Source organism: Denticeps clupeoides, chromosome 18 (genome assembly GCF_900700375.1).
Source record: "Denticeps clupeoides chromosome 18, fDenClu1.1, whole genome shotgun sequence".
In the NCBI taxonomy this organism is placed as follows: domain Eukaryota; kingdom Metazoa; phylum Chordata; class Actinopteri; order Clupeiformes; family Denticipitidae; genus Denticeps; species Denticeps clupeoides.
The window spans coordinates 8,861,508-8,882,949 of NC_041724.1; the positions used below are offsets into that span (position 1 = coordinate 8,861,508).

Below are 21,442 nucleotides of genomic sequence, written 5' to 3' on the forward strand. Positions count from 1 at the left end.
CCTGGGGCAGATGCCCAAGATTAAAACAGCAAGGAGGATAATGGGGAAGCTTTCCTTCCACTTCCCCCTTGCCTGAGGACCACAGCCTCCCAAGGCTGCTCAGGGCCGCAGCAGACATTAAATCAGAGATTAGAGTGGAGCAAATGCACTTGCAAGGAAGCGTCACAAATCCTCAAGAGATCCAGCATTAGCCATCCAACTTCATGGTCAAGTGTCTTTTCACTGAGGCAGGGGTGTCCAAGATCACTTGTTTAAAAACAATAGTTGTATGAATATTTTCTATATTTGGAACTATTTGATGGAAATGTCATGGAATGAATGTATTTTTAAGGCCCAAAAATGTGGTACCATAATACATAAAAAAGCACAAAAGAAAAGCTTTAACAAATAGAAAGATCCTGACATGGTCTACATCCACTTGTGTGTGGTACAAAGCACCACCATCATCAAACTCTAATTATGGAACATATTATGGAAGAGTAGTGTCCATTCCTTTAGTAGCAAAAGGAACATGGAGGTGCTAAATAACCTAATACTGCTGCAATGCTGGGTTCAGACCATGCAGTTTCAGTCTGAGCTGGACTCAGTGTTGTCATGCCCAAAATGTGAACCATGAGTGGGTCTTGTAGGACAGCTGGGATGCTCCATGAAGTGCCCAACAGAAATGTGCAACAATGCAATTGATAATCAATGTAATAATTTCTGGCATTGTGACATGCCAACTAACGTTAAAGGAGCTTTCAATGAACTCTCCTTCCACCCTTTACCTTGGAGGTGTCCTCCTGTCTTATGCACACATGAAACCATCATCACCTCAGTTTTTTCACATTGGACACATCCCTCTCTCCTCATTTGGACTTCTCATCTCTGAACAATCGCCTCGCAGCGCATGTCTGTAATTAGACAGTCCTGCTCTATAATTTAATATTTAGCTCCCTGTGTTCCTAAAGCACTGTTTAAGCCCCTTTAATAAAAAGCATGGAGACTAAGACACTTGAACACTCACAAATCCAATAAACAAGGCGCGTTGCATTCTTCACCCTTTGAAATCGGACATGAGGGAATGGGGCTAGAAACGCTGTGTCAGGCTTCAAACAGTTCCAGTTTAAAATAACATGTTTGTTGTGACTGCAGGGCAAAACCAAAAAAAAAATCTTAAATAATACAGAAACCCATATGATGTTTGACTAAAGACATAAAAGACATTGCCTTTTGAAATAATTTAAGCTAAACATCAAAACTCAGGAGAAAAACACATAAACACTCCTCACTATCCTGAAGCTTAGTTGGAAAGAAAATGTACACGTCACAAATGCGAAAATGTGTTCTGATATATTACTGCATATAATGCATAAATTGCTGAAGTGTGTCAGACAATAGGTACCTTTCATAAAAAAAAAAAGGACTGTGGAAATCACATCAAAAGCAAAAATGGTCCCTGAATTCAATCAACTGCGGATTATGATTGGGCGATGGCTCTAACTGGAAGAAAATGCAAAATCCTCTCGGAGTCTCCACTCATGTGGAGCTACAGGCCAGATAATCCTGGTGGGCCAGAGAAACACTTTGCACTTGTCATCCGCAGCGTCGGGTGAATGACGGGCGGATGTAAGTGGCTTAACAACTGCCTGCCAGCTAATAGAGGTGCATTTGCATAGCGATTGTCGTGCACCTCGCTTCCACGCACCTCACAGCATGGCAGGTGCTCTGCAGCAAGCAGTGCCAGGCAAACGCCTTTCATTTCACCCAGCCACGCGGGATGTGTCCTGAGAACGTTTCGTCCAGTGAGGCTGTAAAAAAAATAATGCACGGATTTCAAAAGCTGTGCCTGTATGGCCGCCGCACTGCCAGCTCATGAGCATCTAATTAAAATGCACATATAATATGTTGTCACGGCGACAGCAGGACAGGAGAAAAGGACGCATTGGCACATCTTTACATTTACATTTACAGCATTTATCAGACAACTTTATCTAGAAGGACTTACAATCAGTAGTTACAGGGACAGCCCCCCCCTGGAGACACTTAGGGTTAAGTGTCTTTCTCAGGGACACAATGGTAGTAAGTGGAGTTTGAACCTGGGTCTTCTGGTTCATAGAATACTGAGAATCTTTACAGAGTTATAGAATACACTCTGTGTATTCATGAAAATTTACTAGAAAAAAAACACATCATAACTGTATTTGTACATGGAATATTAGGTGCAGTAAATCAGGAAACTTGGTGAGCAGTGGGCAGCCATGAGTCGCGTGGCGAGACGGTACTTCGCTCAGTGGCAAGTTGGCGGATCGAGATTCAACCTGACAACCGTCTGATTAGCGGGTCACTTCCTTAACCGCTAAGCCACCACTGCCCCTGAATACAGGGAGTGCAGAATTATTAGGCAAGTTGTATTTTTGAGGAATAATTTTATTATTGAACAACAACCATGTTCTCAATGAACCCAAAAAACTCATTTTTGGAAGTAGTTTTTAGTTTGTTTTTATTTTTAGCTATTTTAGGGGGATATCTGTGTGTGCAGGTGACTATTACTGTGCATAATTATTAGGCAACTTAACAAAAAACAAATATATACCATTTCAATTATTTATTTTTACCAGTGAAACCAATATAACATCTCCACATTCACAAATATACATTTCTGACATTCGAAAACAAAACAAAAACAAATCAGCGACCAATATAGCCACCTTTCTTTGCAGGACACTCAAAAGCCTGCCATCCATGGATTCTGTCAGTGTTTTGATCTGTTCACCATCAACATTGTGTGCAGCAGCAACCACAGCCTCCCAGACACTGTTCAGAGAGGTGTACTGTTTTCCCTCCTTGTAAATCTCACATTTGATGATGGACCATCAAATGGGTTCAGATCAGGTGAACAAGGAGGCCATGTCATTAGTTTTTCTTCTTTTATACCTTTTCTTGCCAGCCACGCTGTGGAGTACTTGGACGCGTGTGATGGAGCATTGTCCATCACACTTCCTGTACCACTGCTTGAAGAAGGTGTCTTCCAGAAACTGGCAGTAGGACTGGGAGTTGAGCTTGACTCCATCCTCAACCCGAAAAGGCCCCACAAGCTCATCTTTGATGATACCAGCCCAAACCAGTACTCCACCTCCACCTTGCTGGCGTCTGAGTCGGACTGGAGCTCTCTGCCCTTTACCAATCCAGCCACGGGCCCATCCATCTGGCCCATCAAGACTCACTCTCATTTCATCAGTCCATAAAACCTTAGAAAAATCAGTCTTGAGATATTTCTTGGCCCAGTCTTGACGTTTCAGCTTGTGTGTCTTGTTCAGTGGTGGTCGTCTTTCAGCCTTTCTTACCTTAGCCATGTCTCTGAGTATTGCACACCTTGTGCTTTTGGGCACTCCAGTGATGTTGCAGCTGTGAAATATGGCCAAACTGGTGGCAAGTGGCATCTTGGCAGCTGCACGCTTGACTTTTCTCAGTTCATGGGCAGTTATTTTGCGCCTTGGTTTTTCCACACGCTTCTTGCGACCCTGTTGACTATTTTGAATCAAACGCTTGATTGTTCGATGATCACGCTTCAGAAGCTTTGCAATTTTAAGAGTGCTGCATCCCTCTGCAAGATATCTCACTATATTTGACTTTTCTGAGCCTGTCAAGTCCTTCTTTTGACCCATTTTGCCAAAGGAAAGGAAGTTGCCTAATAATTATGCACACCTGATATAGGGTGTTGATGTCATTAGACCACACCCCTTCTCATTACAGAGATGCACATCACCTAATATGCTTAATTGGTAGTAGGCTTTCGAGCCTATACAGCTTGGAGTAAGACAACATGCATGAAGAGGAGGATGTGGGCAAAATACTAATTTGCCTAATAATTCTGCACTCCCTGTATAAATATGCACACTATGTGCACATCTGTAGATGTTGTGTGAATTCTGCAAAACCTTGTGAATCGTTGGTTATGACCATTGTAAGGATGCATTCTGGAACCAGAACGCAGGGTTGCTGACGTCTCTGCCAATTTTGTGCACCGGGATTGTAGCAATTTCACACTTGCGTCACCTCCTCAGCAGGGCTCAAACTTTACTCCAGCTTGAAGCTTTTAGAAGGTTTTCTCCAGGATTGGGGTCAAGGCCCTGAATGAAGCCCTTCCTGCCTCCTTTTCTTAAGCTGCTTCTTGGGTGAGCTGGCGCTGCATTTGTGTTAGAAGGTGCTAATGCTTCCTGCAGCAGAGGGCAGCAGGTTTCCAGCCAGTTATACATCACATGGCTTCAGCTTGTAGGCGATATATACTATACAGTGCATGCACCGAAGACACACTATAAACACACAAACAACCAATATCTTCTGAACATATTTATCCAGGTCAGGGGGAGGCGGGACGTGGAGTCGATCCCAGCAAACCTCCGGTGCAAGGCAGCGACAGCTCCTGCTCAAGGCACCGGTCCAATCAACATTCCCAGCACATCATTCATTCTCTCTTTGCCATTCTCCTCATCATCACCGTCACAAAAAAACAAACAGTTTCTTTACATTCCAGGATCTATTATCCCCATAAAGAGTTCGTGAGCCAATCCCCTTTTCTCACAGTGTCCAGATACGAAATTCACCTTGAAAAATGCACGAGGGAAATGTGGGGCAATTAGCCAACACCATCTTTCCTCTGGTTCTTGCCAGCTGAGGGAAGGCAGCGCTACAACATTACTCACGGTGATGCTTCTCATTTATCACCTCTCACTCTTCCCTCTGCTGGGGCGCCACAATGCCCATATCTCTTCATTTATTTAAGCTGTCGCGGTGCAGTGGCTTGTCGGACTGTCTGAGGGCCACTGGGAAGCTGAGGTCTGGACAGACAAACAATTACAGGTCGCATATATAGAGAATAAATACCAAAAAAAATGTAATAGTGTACTGGTGTGAATTTGGCCAGTTTTCAGTGAAGCTGTTTTTAGCTGGACTAAGAAAAGATTTTTTCAATAATGAATGTTTAAAGTGACAGACCTGGGTTAAGAAATACTGCATGTTGTTGCTGATGAAGTTCCTCTCTGCATGCAGATATTCGATTTCCAGCTATCAGAGTAATTTACATCATGAACGATATCTGGACTGGAGTTGTGACCCATTTGATGTCTTTATAATGCACCAAGCATTAATGAGGACATTTTTGTTCTCTGTGTGTCCAGATACAGATGCATTGCGGACACACTGCAAAGTGCCTTATTCCCGTCTTTCTCATCTGTGTGTCTCCATTTGAAAGATGCATCATCAGAATTGCTCCTGAAAGTCCTTTACTGTCCATCCCCATATTTATGTGCCGATTGTCTTTGTGTTGCGTTCATTTATTGTAACACATTAAATATTTAAAATTAAAACATTACTAGTTAATATTACTGTATAATAAATGTTATATTAAGTATTGTATATTGTAATATAGTACATATTCATAAAACTACAAAAATCAGTGTTAATGTTGCAAGAAATGCATGATCAATATTTTAAGTAATTCATTTCTGAGTTTGAACAAATGGTGTCTGATGATGTAATGAACGTAATTACACTGATGTATTACCCATCATCGTCCACAGCTCTTTGTTTAATGATGACATTTTTCAAGTAACTACAGGTTGGAAAGGGAACACATGGGCTGCCGTCAGAAAGAGAACAGACATCCATAATGCATGCTACAGTGGCTGCTGCAGGACAAAGCAGGAGACGTCATCCCATGAATCAGCGTCATGTCTTGCCAGACACTTGAAAGCAATAGAGGTCATCAGATGGGATTATTAATAAATTGTATGTCTGAAGTGTTTTGTCTCAAACGGGAGAAAATCAGGGAGGGAACACCAACACAAGCTGTAGGGGCTGTAGAATGCCTGCACCGCCAATTGAGCACGGGTGGATGCAGAAAGACCTGTGGGACCTGTTGCAAAAGACAGTGGAAAACATTAACCCTTCGGTGATGAGGGCTTCGTAATGACATGGGGAATGGAAGTGGGCTGTTTCAAATCGGGGAAAAAAATGAGACGGAGGATGGATAGGAAATGGCACCTTGCATTCAGATCATGTCTGCCGATTCATAGCAGCCTTCCTCATTGAAATGCAGTTGCGATGCAGACTGGATGCATGACAGCAGAAAAATAATAGGAGGGGCCGGACCCGGAGTGACCACTCAGTGCCTGAAAGTGGTGCAAACAAATTTCTCTAACATCCACCCTGATAGGAGGCCTGCAGCTGACATGGCTTAGATGTGGCCCTGATGCAGGTTCACTGGTTTTTCTTCCTTGGCCATTTAGCCATCACAGTGTGGTCCTTGTTCAAGGACTTTGCCTGTTTGCGAGCTGCCTTTTATAACACACATGCTGTCATGTGCTACTACAGCAAGATAATCCATGTTACTCCAGATTGGTGTATATATTTTGCATAAAGATCAATCAAAAAAAGTATTTTGCAGCCACCAATTGTGCAAGTTGTCTTAAAAAGATGAGAGAGGTCTGTTATTTTCATCATAAGTTCACTTTAACTGTGAGTGGCAAAAAATACAGGAAATCACATTGCATGGTTTTTAAAATAATTTAATTGTATATACTGCAGACAATTTAGCACCTACAAACAAGCAAGAACTCTGGCCCTCACACTTCTCTAAGAAGCTCTTCTATCCTTTACTTGTTACCTGTATTAATGGTGCCTGTTTGAACTGGTTATCTGTATAAAAGACGCCTGTTCACACCTTTAAACAGTCAGACTTCAACCTCCATGATGGCCAAGACCAGAAAGCTGTCTAAGGACACCAGAGACAAGATTGTACTCCTGCACGAGATTGGGATCAGCCAATCTACAATAGGCAAGCAGCTTGGTGAGAAGAGATCAATTATTAGAAAATGGAATCCCTGACCATCTCCCTCGACCATCTCCCTCGACCATGCAAGTTCTCACCTCGTGGGGCACAAATGATCTTGAGACCGTTGAGGAAACAGCCCAGAAACTGGTCAATGACCTGAAGAGAGCACAGCAACAAAGGTTACTATTAGTAATCTACATCATCATGTATTAAAATACTGCAGCGTTGGTAAGGTCCCCCTGCTTAAGCCAGCACATGTCCTGGCCCATCTAAAGTTTGCCAGAGACCATCTAGATGATGCAGAGGAGGATTGGGATGAATGTCAGATGAGAGCAAAATCGAACTCTTTGGTATAATTGCCACTTGCCGTGTTTGGAGTTGGAAGAACAATATCACCATAACCACTGTGTAGCATGGGGTGGATAATTATTCTCTTTTTTTTGTGTTATACTTTATTAATCCTGAAGGAAATTGTTTCTCTGCCTTTAACTCATCATTCTTGGGAAGCAGTGTGTGGGGACGGTGCTTTGCTCAGTGGCACCTCAGCAGCACCTTCTGATTACGGGGCCACTTTCTTAACTGCTAGACCTCTGTCATCATTATACAAATACATTCAAATACATTTCCCGGATTTTTTTTTTTACATTCTGTCCCTCACAGTTGAAATGCAACTATGATGAAAATTACAGACCTCTCTCATCTTTTTAAGTGGGACAACTTGCATCGATGGCTGCCAGATACTTTTTTGCCCCACTGTACATTTTCAAAATGTGATTTGGTTACAGACTTGGTCATGCCACAATTTGTTCATCTTTTCAAATCCAATCAGCTCTGCAACTGCAAATATTACAATCAGCTGTCATAAGGGCTCAAGCATAATGACAGCAGCAGTGGTGAAATTACAAGATGTTAATTGGCTTGGCTGGAGAAACGTAATAAACATGTAGTCAAATACGCCACATGATGTGAACAAACTCTTCCAGACATTCTATGACCTCTCAGATGTTCACAGCATCACCTTCAGCGTCATCATAATGAGCTGTGTCGCTCCATGGGCTGGTTTTATTCAATCCACCCTCACAAAATGGATATTAAGCTAGTGGGACTCATAAACACCCTAATGGCTCATTACAGGTTCACTAAATGTGAGGAAAACAAATAATCGGGGTTATCTGTGGTTGCAAAGGAGTCGGAGGGAAAAAAATATTTCTGTTGCACCAATGGATTTCAAAGACCACCAAATTTTACTTTCATATGGGTTTCAGAGTAAAAAGACATAAAATAAAGTTGAATAAAGCATAATACAACAACATAGCAAATGAAACTAAGAACAGAGTGAACTAAAGGCTAATGAGATGACATAAAAAATGCTTAATCATTTTAGTTCATATTGATTACATGCTCTGATGAGATGCTGAACCAAAATGTTCACCCACTTCTGGAGAATAGGCCCCAGCATAAAGATAATGGAACACAACACACGGGCCAATCAGAGCAGCACACACCAAAACTGGCCAGTACGTCACGTTACAATGATTCTGTTGTGCCGAGTTCAATGACGGCGCATCCCGCTATTGACGTATCGAGCACAGCGGAACCCTAAACACAATCAAGATCTCCTCCAGCTCACTGAGCCTCCTGGTCTAGAATGCACAAGCACCCAGAGAACGACAACAGAATCACAATAAAGCCATAAACCTGCAATTAACTGTGTGCACGGCGGAGCAGTTCATTTCTTTTTACAAAACGCCCCCTCCCCACAATATCCCCAAAACCGCCTCCGTCAGCGGGAGTGTGAGTGTGTGTGATTTGTGCTTCGTCTCACGAGGCTCCAGTCTGGAGAATAGACATTGTGTGTGGATTTGCATCCCTGCCTGTTGTAAATTCGACCGTCCCCAGCAGGATCAGGGTTTGGAAAGCACGACAACGTCTCAAGACAAATCGTTGGCTTCTCCACCCGAGCCTCAGATTCCATTTAGATTATCTCTATTATCCCACACTGCTCACCAGAACCAGATTACTGGATCTTATTATGAGGATATTAAACCAGCATGCACTGGTTTGCCAATGGCACTGATGAAAATCAAAGCCTGGGCATATCATTAAAAAAAATGAATAAATACAGCATATATGCATGAAACCCAATTTAACTAATGGAACATATTATCCATAATAATTAATTATGTGACGAAAGGCCAACTAACTAACTAAGCTGAGTGCGGTCAAACTATCTGTATGCAACAATAAGAACAGCTCACACATTATCGTACCATCAAGCACACGATATCACTGGCCACAGGAGCCGAGGTGGAGGTGGAGGATCTCTATTAGATCTCGGCTGGTCCTCACGTCCTCCCAGAGCGCTGAGACGAGGTGAACAGCCAGAATTGGAGCAGAATTACATCTCCGCTCACAGCACTCTGCAGATGACTAAGGACCTATTTTCAGCAAAAGAGGAGAAAAGAACGGAGTTTTTGCAAATTGCACGTCTTAATCTGTTCACTTAATAACAGTGTGGCATGCATGCATTCTCACACAAACACACACACACACACAGTTAAAAAAAAACGATCTATTTTTAAAGCATCTTAACAGCTAATACGGCATTCCGGGAACTGCTTATTTTCCTTCACTCCCTGAATCGCAAATCAAACACAGCTTGGGATGTAAAGGTCCCTTGAAGACGTCTTCCCGCAGCGAGGAGGTTGATAATGAGTGGCAGGTATTTTTGGCTTCCCTCGAAGTCTCACATTTTTCTTTTAAACACACCACGGTGCTCAGAAGCGCCTTTTTTTTTTCCTTTACTTTTGAATAAACAAAGAAGATAAAGTCAATAATATATTTGCTAAGAGACCCTGAGCGCGGCAGATAGGGCTGATTAAATTGGTCGTAGCGTCAGAAAAACTCATTTCACACTTGAACCTTTTGTGATTGTTTGGTTGCAGGTATAAAATTGCTTTGTTACAGATATAACCTTGTGCTCTCCCTAGGAGAGCAGGAGCTGAAGAACTGAAAAAAACGACAAGAGAGGGAGATAAGAAATAAATACAAAAAAAAACACGCACAGCCAAAAGAGTGAACAAAGGAGCAACGAAGAGATTATCCAGCAGGATCAACAATAACGACAATCTGACATAATCTCCGAAATTTCTAAATCTAATGTCTCTGCAGAGATGCGATTTGTATAGTGAAAGTGTCATTGTGAAACACCTCAGCACAGCACATGGTGACACGACAAAATGTGTCCTCTGCTTTTAACCATCGCCCTTAGTGAGCAGTGGGCAGCCATGAGTGTGTGGGGACGGTGCTTTGCTCAGTGGTACCTTGGCAGATCAGGATTCGAACCGGCAACCTTCTGATTTACGGGGTCGCTTCCTTAACCGCTAGGCCACCACCGCCCCTAAATGTTTAGCCAATAGTTAAAGTTTGGTATTCCCAGGCAGCCTCCCATCCAAGTACTAACCAGGCCCAAGCCTCCTTAGCTTACGAGATCAGACGAGATCGGGCGTTCTTCGTAATTCTCCGTATTAGAGCACTTTACGATTTACCACATTCTTATCTTTATTAGAAAGGAAAAACTATAAACACAGTTTATAGCTATGCTGCAGCATCTCAAAATTATCATTTTTAAAAAGGCAAACACTCCACAGCTAAAGTGAAGAAAATCTAAAATAGGATTCACAACTTCTGAAAAGGAACATTAATTTACAGTAACGGCCTGGCGGTGAACTCACGACAGAATCATTAGCTATTCCTCAAACCGATCCGTCACTGCAGCCAGAAGGAGCTTTAAGGTCACGGCAGTTTGTTTTGTCCCCGGCTGGGAAAACACGGTGGCGTCGCCTCAGTGACACCGGCGGCTTGGGGACCGGCCGTAATTGTCTGCCGGCGGCCTTTCGCAGGCTCGCGGCCTAATGCGTCTTGGCTGCGGAAAATGGAAAGGGACGAGGGCCCTAACGACCTTTCACCTGTAACCCCCCACCGCTTCCCCCGGCTGGCTCGGTGAGAAGAGGGGAGGCGGGGTGGAGTGGGGGTTTGTTGCAGTGCTTCTCTGACCTTGACAGAACAAACATTTGGCGCGCAGCAGCCGGCGAGAACCGTATATGCAAATGGTTCCACCAGGCGCTAAAGAGCGCAGCGTTTCTTGCGAAAGCTGACAGCCGACAGCCGTAAAATGGAAGTCTGTGCGTCGATATTTTTTTTTTTTTCCATGAAAGAGGGACAGGTTTATTCTGACGCCACCCTGTCCCTCCAGCAGGGCGCCATCACAAGGAAATGCTGTGAACCTCAGTGAACGCGGTGAATCGTGGTTGCTGGGCACCACCCACGAGGTTTACTGAGTGAATAACATGCATGATGGTGATCTGCACAAACCGCATCGATTCCGAATATAAGGAGGGGGGTTTATCCAGGTCATCATCTTTCATCATCTTTCCTAAAATGAAACCTTTATTCATTCATATTCATGTTTATGATTACGGCTGACAGCTCATGAAAATCATAAATCCAGCATCTCAAATTGTTGGAATGTTACATAAAAGCATGAAGACACAATTTAACTGTTGGAACCAGCGCTCACTCTCTCTCTCTCTCTCTCTCTCTATATATATATATATATATACACACATACACACAGTTTCACATTTTTTTTTGTAGTTATGAAATGTACTTTATTTATGGTCAATATGTTTTTACAAAACCTTTATTTTTTTTTTTTATTAAATAGTATGTATTACAACCCTTCTGCATGAATATGATGCCACAAAAGCAGGACCTCCATGCCTAAACCTGTATTACCTACATTCTCTGATGGTTATTACTTAATGTATATTGTCTGTAAAGTAAGATCATAATTGTGTAATGTGTTTTTTTTTTTCCCAAGACACCTACAACCCAAATCCTAACATCCTATGTGTGGACACACACACGGTGCTGATTGTGACCTACGCAGGAGTGGCACAAAGGAACAGATTTGCCACCCTGCCGTCACTTGGCCCACGGTGGAGGAACAGGCTTTACTAAATTAAATGAAACTAAGGGCGAATCTGGGGGAACGTGTAGCCCCCCTGCTGGATTGGAGGAAGTTATGTGGAGAGCCATCCTGCAGCCCACGGTGCCAGAGTGGCAGGGAGAGAGGCGAGGACAGCTGCCACCAGCCAGGCCCGCGCCTCTCGGCTCGGGGCCGCAGGTACGCTCACGCTGCGCCAAGATTATCGGCACCGGCCAAGGAGGACCTCGGCCAGGCCCAAATCAGCTCTCCATCAGGGCCCACTGCTGTTTTTTTCTGACTTCGTCCCTTCGTGGCCCCCCCGCCACGGACCACGCCACCTCCGTTTTACACCAGCGTTTAGCACAAGGCGCACTTCAATCCGACCACTGTTGACACCGGCATGTGCCCTGCAGACAAGGGTGGCAATACCACTTCACCACAAGTGCTTTCCTCTGCCAGGGAACACGGCTGAGTTCTCCTCCAGAGAGAAGCCACAACGATGCGGCCTATGAGAGAGCAGCTTTGTCGGAGTCCCCCGAGGACGGAGAGGAGCAGGGAGGGGAGGAGAGGAGAGGAGGCTGTGCTCGGCTGTGACACCGGAACAGATAAAACATGACAAGAAAGGTGGCGAGGGAGCGGCGGCGTGAGAGAAGCCATTTGCAGCGACCTTCCCGGGTTAAATAAATAAATAAAGTCACTTTACGTGAAGAGACAGTAGACAAATCAGCATGAACATCTTTAATGACAAAAGCTCGACTTTGGTAAGCCTGGCATCGTGCAGAAGAACCAGACTTTGAAATCTTGTTTAAAAAAAATGTCAATACTTCAAAGAAATCAACACAAATAAGAATTTATTGTCTTCTTATTTTAATATAAAAAAAATTGGTCAAGATACTGTACAATTCAAACCTACTCAAAAAGAGAGCAACAGCGCCCCCTGGTGCGTAGCAAAATATGCACTTTATTTTCTGATGTAATTTTAACAAAATAACCATGGTGATAATAAAAACCGTCAGACACAGAAGAAAAAACACAAAGCAGAGACATGGAGCTGCCTCGTACACTTGTGCTTTTTCATCAGCACTTTTTTATTCCCCCGTCCAGCTTTTCCGCTCATTTATAGAACCTCAAATGTGTTCTTCTTGGTCCCACTTGATGTAATGTATAAATTTTCTGGAAGCTCCCTTTTGCTTTTCTGTACCAACTTCTTTCAGCAGGAAATGAGCAGCGGGACACCACACAAGCTGCCGAAATGACACTGAGGCTGTGTCTGCGCGTTTTCTCCCCGCTTCGTTCAAGAGTCATTAGGCAGGCCGAAGAGCTTGACGGTGCCAGCCTCCCGGTTGCTGTCATACTTGCCCTCTTTGTCGTCGCAGGCGTACGCCAGCAGCGGCCGCTTGGGGTGCCAGGCCACAGTGAATGTGGGCGATTCGCACTGCACCTCCCACAGTTTCTCCCCTGTGTGTGGCAGAGGGCAATTAAAGACTCATTAACCATTTTTAGATCTCCTGTTTTGAGCAAAATGCCTATTCAGAACATTCATTTGAATAAACACATACACTAAATCGTTTATGGATTCCATGCATACACGTACAATCAAAATTCTCACATCAGTATCTGGATCACATGTCATTTTACAGTGTGTCTGTAAATGGTAAGTAGAACATATTGTAAATATGTATGTAAAATAATGGTATATTACAAACGTTATAAATAAAAGGCGTATTTTAGTTGTGTTCCTGTTCCCAGCATGCAAACTGGCAGCAAATTGCAATAAGGACATTGCATATAATGCAATAATAAGGATAAAATGTAATCCATCGTCCTCTTACCTGTCTCCACCTCAGCGATATCGATGAAATGATCCTCAGACGCTGACGCCAGCATTTTCCCATCGTGACTGAAACTCAGTGTGCGTACAGGCCAGTCCAACCTTAAGGGGAAATAAATTAAATAATAGTACCACAACATTAGCAGCGTCTTGTTATGGTTATATTTGTAACAGAATGTGAATAATGCGCTTCACAACATGGTTGATTTGGAGCAAGCAGACGCATTAGACGTTGCAGCATTTTCATTTTGGGTAATAATAATAATTATATATTGTGATTCCATCTCTAGGCTATTCTAAGCCCAGCGCAGAACTGAGACAGGCTGTACTTACCGAGAGAAGCAGCGGACACACACCAACTCCTCCACGTCCCACAGGCTCACCAGAGCGTCTGCGCTGCCTGTGGCAAAATATTTCCCCGTGGGGTCGAACTTAATGCAGATGCAATTGGATGGGTGGGCATTGATGGACTGGATGGGCTTCAGCTCTGGATAACTGGAGATAAAAGTTCAACACAACAATTCAGCACTTCAAAAAAAATTAAAATAAATTAATAATGACAGGGCCAAAAACGGGGCAAAGCACCGTCCCCACACACTGCTCCTCGGGCACCTGTCATGGCTGCCCACCGCTCACTAAGAGTGGTGGGTTAAAAGCAGAGGACACATTTCGTTGTGTCACTTGTGCTGTGCTGCAGTGTTTCACAGTAACAATCACTTCACTTTCACTTGACTTCGAATGATCTTTTATGCTTTCTGTACAGTCCGTTGCAGTCTGTTCCGGTCCTTTTTGGTGGCTGCGCCATACCAGACTGCAGTGCAGAACTGGATCAGTAGCTCCTGTGGTGGACTTTCATTCCTCAGTTGCCACAAGAAGCACATCCTCTGCTGGGTCGCCTTGAAGATGGAGGAGATGTTGGTCTTCCACTTTAGGTTCAAGACACTAGGCCTTCTGATATGGCGAGTGTTGAGGGACGTCTCCTAAAGTCCAAAATCAACTTCTTCAGCTCCAGGTTCTGGTGATGCAAGAGGGTACTAGTCGCTCGACTTCCTGTCTGTATCCAGATTTATCACCATCCTGAACAAGTCCAACAATGATGGTGTCATCTGCAAACTTCGGTTTAACATCAGAGTTCCTGGAAGTGCTGTGGAGGTCGCAGAGCAGTGGTGACAGGACACATCCTTGATGGACACTGTGTTCCAGAAGGGGTCTCCCCCAGCCTTACTTGCTGCTTCCTGTCTGCCACTGAGAAGCAGCAGGTGACACGTTGAGCTGGGAGAGTTGTGGTAAGCACACGTAATGCTTTATAAGCATATAAAACATCTAAAAGTCCTGGAATTTTTTAACCAAACAGGAACCGATTGACTGTGTTTTCATTGCTGTATGACCGATGTTTGATATAGAGTAAAATCCAGAGCAGCTCTGCTTTTAAAGCCTCTAGCTTCCGCCAGAACTCACTTAACATGCATGTAAAAATGAACTAAAAGTACCTCGGAACAACGGAAGTGGCGTTAAATAAAACACTGACATTGAGGACCTGGTACATCATAAGGCTTTAAACTCTGATCTAAGACTTTGAAACTTTGAAATTACTACCTGTACTTTTTGCACCACTGAACCAACTAACTGTGCGCTTGTCTTTATGGTGAGGAGGGGTCACGCACTGCAATGCTACCATAATTACTGTGTAATTGTTTACGGGCTGTTTGTGCAGACAGCCTGATGGCGTCCTGTATTTTTAGTCACCTGAGGAAGAGCGGCTCCAGCGCGCTCCACTGGTGCAAGAGAGCCGCGTTTAACCACGTCCCGACCTCACATGTAGACATTTAAACACATTAAACTGTAATGGAGGGTCTTTGTGACTGTCGCACCTGCCATTCGTTCCTCTTGACACCGTTTAATTACCAGGCAACCGAGCAGCACCGGGCGTTAACAGATTAACTGTGTCGTGCATTAAAGCTTTATATAACCGCGCTTTCAGACGTTCAACGTGCCACATCTGAAATGAGGATATACCTCAGGATGTTGATGCAGCCGTGGCCGTTGGTCAAGAAGAACATGTCATTGTCATTGTTCCAGGAGATCTCGTTAACCTCAAACTTGAACTGCTCCTCTGCTTTGGACCGGTGTGTCTTAGCATCAATGAAAGTGACAACGTCGTCCTTGTTGCCAACGGCTATCGTCTGTCCATCCGGGCTCCAACAAATATTGATGTTTTCACCTTAAAAAAAAAAAAAAAAAAAAGTACACTGAAAATATAAATACCAATACTTTTATAAAAAACAAAAAAAAAGAAAGAAACTTCATGGAATTCATGTAGGAATGGATATGAATGGCACCTTTTGTGCTGACTGTCGCTATACACTTTGTGGTTCTAACATCCCAAATGCGGATGGTCTTGTCTCCGGAGGCCGTGACAAATAGATCTGGGTTAGTTGGGTGCCAGCATAACTGGTCCACACTGTCCCCGTGACCTCGATAATTATTTTCCTTCACCTGCAAGCAAAAAAAACCACACACACACACACACACACACACACAGCAACAGGATTACTTATATTGTTAATGCAGAGAACTAGAGGAAGTGTTCAAATTACAGACGACAGTCCACCAATCTGTTCACCGCTCACGTTTGCTGTTGATCGCTGGACCAGATGAGAGAATATTAGTTCTTAAGGAACAGGATAAAAAAATTATTAAATAAAAAAAAAAAAAAAAAAAAAAACGCTGTGAGCATGTACGCATATGCAACCCATAATGACGAGATGTCGCAATTTGAAAACCTCATTCCAGCCATGGCAACCCTAATCAAGCATCTTGATGGGGGCAATGGTGGCCTGCCTGGTAAGGAAACAGACCCCTAATCATAAGGTTGCTGGTTGGGATCCCGAGATTCCACATACTGCTCGCCGGGTGCCTTTCATGGGTGTTCACTGTTCACCAAGGGTAATGGGTTAAGATGCAGTCACCTTCTAGATCTTCTAGCTCTTGATTTTCAAGCCAAGAGTGGCTGCACATAAATGTGTCATTTTAAAATATATACGGCAATGACTTTAATCATATATTTATCTATCTCTAGTCTGTTCTTTTGAAGGCAAAAAGCTCCAAAGTGAAGATCCCGCTTCTTTACAAATACGGTGCACTACTTTGCTTGACGGATGAAATTCTGATATTTGCGATGAGGGCTAATGACAAAAAAAAAGAAAGCAGCAATGCTATTATTTATTAATTCCGTGAATCCGTACACGGCGCTTCTTCCTAAGTACAGTTTTTAGGCTGGCGAGCCCGTGTGTTTATGTGGTTTTATCCCTCCTTCCTAAGGTGTGCGACGGCGCGCCGTATCGCCACGATCGTATCACTGCGCCGAGTTGTCGGCTCTACTTCGGAACTCGGACAGACTCACCAGGCGGTCTTTCTCCAGGACGAACACACTCGCCGTCTTGTCGAATGAGCCCGACGCAAGTCTCTTGCCGTCGCAACTCCACGCCACAGAATGCACTTTGGCGCTGTGCGCCGGGAACTCGCGGCTCTTGTTGTTGTTTTTGAAATTGTCTTGCATCGCCTGGTAGTACTGCGACGCCATGCTGCTGCTGCTGCTGCTGTCGCCGCTTCTGTGGTCCTTTTTCGGTCTGCGTGACTCTGATAAAGGTTTATGCTGACACCTACTGTCACGGAGCGGTACTGCTCATCTACTCCCAAGCGGTTAAGGTTTAAAAAGTTCAAACAAACGACTTCAGTATGAAAGATTTTAGTTCTGTAATATAGACTTTAGGTCAGGTAATCATGGTAGGATCCTTTAAATTAGACCAAGTGACTATTCCAGGATCTAGGATCTTGAAAGTGAAGCGATTGTCATTGTGAAACACTGCAGCACAGCACACGGTGACACAACGAAATGTGTCCTCCGCTTTTAACCCTTGGTGAGCAGTGGGCAGGCATGACAGGCACCCGGGCAGCAGTGTGTGGGGACGGTGCTTTGCTCAGTGGCACCTTTGGCGGACCGGGATTCGAACCGGCAACCTTCTGATAACTGCTAGGCCACCACTGCCCCTAATCCTAACATGAACTACATACTTTTTATTGTCTGTGTGCATGTATGAGGGCAGGACCTCCCTCCTGCACACTTCCCCGACGGAGGCTTGCCCCTGAAGGGCTGGAAAAAAAACAAGTGATTGTTGCAATCACAGATCAGTGTTTTTTTATTTTAAATATTGTATGAACAATAGTGAGTCATTCATGGGTAAATAGCACATTTATATTGTTAAAGATCATTTCCAAATAATCAACCCTGCTGATTGTGACCTAGGTGTTCTACACTGTGTAACAGTTGTAGGCAGTAGTGAAACTAAATTAAAGCCAATTCAAGCACTCCTCCAGGCTTGGTCTGATGGGGCAGCCCCGCCCATCAGGTCCCTCAACCTTCACCTCTTCACTCGCAGGGTTCTTCTGAGCCCATGTGAGTACCCATGTGCATGAGTTTGGAGCTTCGACTTAACGGTCCACAAACGTGAGCCGAACGCATCTAGACTGGACAGGAGATCTTTCCTGATTGCATGGAGGATCTCATCAGATTCTGTAGCAGGCCACGCACAGCGCACAACCCCAGTCTACGCTTTCATGTCAATGGACTTCAAGGAAGTGGAAGTGAATGGACTACAAACACCACTTACTACCAGCGTGTCCCTTAACCCTAAATTGCTTAACCCTAAATTGCTCCAGGGGGGAAGCGGTTAAGGAAGCGGCCCCGTAATCAGAAGGTTGCCGGTTCAAATCCCAGTCCACCAAGGTACCACTGAGGTGCCACTGAGCAAAGCACCGTCCCCACATACTTCTCCCTGGGCACCTGTCATGTCAGCCCACTGCTCACCAAGGGTGATGGTTAAAAGCAGAAGACACATTTCACAGTGTCACCATGTTCTACATAAACAATCACTTCACTTTCAGAAGACCCAGGTGCAAATCCCACTTACTTCCATTGTGTCCGGGAGCAAGGGACTTAACCCTGAGTATCTCCGGGGGGGGGGGGGGTCGCTCTGGATAAGGGCGTCTGGTAAATGCCGTAAATGTAAATGTCCTGGGCACACGTCTCACCAGAATGCCCCACTTGCATTCCATGAGGAAGAGCTGTTTATTGGAATGATGGATCAGATGGGCGCGGCGGGGCGGGATCCCGACACTCGATCCGGCAAGACCTGAAGCTGTGATTGAATTGAGCTTCAGTGAATAGCCACACAAGCGCCGTGAGAAGTCTTTCTCATGTCCCTTAGATAACTGGGGTTACACCCGTAACTTTTCATTTTTTATTTTACCAACAGTAAGTTCGAAAAGGGTAAAAACACAAAAATAATAATGCAAAAAAAAAAACCTGTTGATATCTAGAGATGTACAACGAGACCTGGGGATTGGTTTCTCCCAATTTAATAATCTCCTACAAGCAAAAGTCTACAGGCAGAGAACAATGTTGTATTGGTGCTTGGAGAACAATAGGACAACAGAGTCTCTTTCTCTACATACGTAATGTCATTGTTTCATGAAAATGTGGAAATTCTTCAATAAAGAATACAATAAGGTAAATCAATATTTTATCAACGCTCGCAGTTTGCCACAGTAGCCAAAAGATGGCGCTAGATGTCCCCTCTTGAACGTGGAACAGTAGCCATATCCATATTTTAAGCAGTCCTCCTTCAAAATAATGCCCAGAATGAATAATAAAAAAAACAATAATTAGTATTAATAATTAGTAATAATAATTTTATTTCAGAATGTAAAAAATGTTAACTTGGGGAATGAGCTTCAGGTCAGCGTACTGTAAATGCATTGTGGGCATGTACTGTAATCCTCAGCAATGAAGACTGTTGTAACATGGTTGTACAGTAGACTTGGCTGTTCAAACGACGTGTTGTCATCTTTTTATCATAAACTGGAAAGGACTTGTAATGCAGTTGGATGCATTATAATGAAGGAATTGCACTGTTTCCAATCAACATCTCTAAAGGACCTTCCTGATGAGAATGTCGAATGTTCAACATTCTCATGAATTCCACTGGTGATCACAGTTGATATAAACCTGGCATTCTATTTCCTGGGAGTCATCATAGTAATAATATCTCAGGACCCTCATCTCATCACCTCAATACCATTCCTCTTCGCGTTGCAACATCATGCGGCAAGCAGCTGATGATTGATGACGGATCAGATATTTATTTTTTTTAATCCTGTTTAATCTGACCAGGCTGCATTGGTCCCATGCTGCGTTCAGATGTGAAACATCCCAGAATACATCCCGCTACACCACCAGATGACAGCCGGCTGAAAGTTCCAAAGGTTAAGATGACACCGAGGAGACAGCCTTCTGCTGTTATGCACCCAATCTGTCCCAGAGTACTTCAGCACCCAGAATGAGAAACACAGTTTATTTCTGTTTAAGTTTTTTTGTTTTTCATTATTAAACCTTGTTTTAATTCCTCTTGACATGCAAAAGTACTTAATATATCTAAAAACAAAAAATTCTCAACTTGTATACTTCTGATTTCAGTATATTTACCCAGCTTTAATATTAATGTTTAAAAAAAGAGATTAAAATGACTTGTTTCTTAGAACCAAGGGACATCAATGGTAGAGTTCCAGCCTCATATCCTGTCAGCCAACCAGTGATGGAGACTTAGCTCAAGGACCAGACACCTCAGAAATTCCTTTGGGTAAGATTGCTTCCTTAATCATTAGTAGGACTGGGACTGGGCACTTCCCCGGCAAAGGCTCATTGCACAAGGCCATTAAGCGGGCAAACAGTGTGAGTTGTGAGGGCCGTCTCTAACGCTCCACGCTTTTACCATGCTCCACGCAGAGGGTGTTATATTTCTTTGACACCCCCCAGACCCCCTTAATAAAGAAGGGAAGAGACAGGAAAGACACCCGAGGTAAGGCGGAGATGTGCTTTTACTGCTTTCCTTGGTGTACCTACCCAAGCGCATGGGACAAAAGTGCAGACGCTTTGAAAGCGAGTGGCTGGACTGCTTAGACGCGTGCGTGTATATTCATTGTGATGAGTCACATTTCTAAGAAATCCTGAGTACAAAAGCAGCAGTTCTGCGTCGGTGCGTCAAAAGCAAAACAAAAAAATCATAATCCATCCAAATATGCACATTTTTAGGGCTTTTAGGGCCGAGCATAAACATTTGTCCCTAATTTATACAAATAATGCATTCTGTCAGTCCTGAAAGGCTGGACAAGCCTCTGATCACACACACACACACACACACACACACACACACAATAAAGTTTGCCCGTGGGGCAGTGGTGGCCTAAGGAAGCGGACCCATAATCGGAAGGTTGCCGGATCTAATCCCCGAACCCGCACACCGTTTCATGTCTGCCCCCTGCTCACCAAGTGTGCTGTGCTCGCCGCGCATCGCAACGCCAATCGCTTCACTTTAAACCGTGGAAGCGACAGGGAGTGTTCAGCGCTCCTATTCCCGCAGCACTCGGCAAAGCCATCGTGCTCGTGGAAACTGGCCGGTGCGCGCGTTCTGGAAAAGGCCCCGACGAGCAGAATTGTGGCTCATGACTTATTCAGAGCACGTGAACGAGCCGTCGCTGCAACAATGCCCGTGAGAGCGCTTTGCATGCGACCAACTAAACTGCCGAATCCTGGTGCGGCCAACGTGTCGTACGTTCCACCGAGTGTCGTGCAATATGCTGCACAGCTCATTATTTGGCAAAGCACTTAGGAGCTGCTGCTTCTTATTCATACTGTGCACTTCAGCCAAGCGTGGGCCGACAAAAATAGCCGCATGCATAATATTGTTAT

General features: G+C 44.1%; 1 protein-coding gene across 1 annotated transcript; it reads right to left on the minus strand.

Moving 5' to 3' along the window:
- Positions 1–12,638: 12,638 nt before the first annotated feature.
- On the minus strand, positions 12,639–17,254 carry thoc3 (THO complex 3). The gene is made up of 6 exons (XM_028960400.1): positions 17,039–17,254; positions 15,975–16,131; positions 15,652–15,856; positions 13,969–14,130; positions 13,637–13,737; positions 12,639–13,262 (listed from the first exon to the last, which is right to left on the minus strand). Exons 1-6 carry the CDS (start codon positions 17,216–17,218, stop codon positions 13,099–13,101), a joined length of 969 nt encoding a protein of 322 aa, XP_028816233.1. The 5' UTR covers positions 17,219–17,254; the 3' UTR covers positions 12,639–13,098.
- Positions 17,255–21,442: the final 4,188 nt, after the last annotated feature.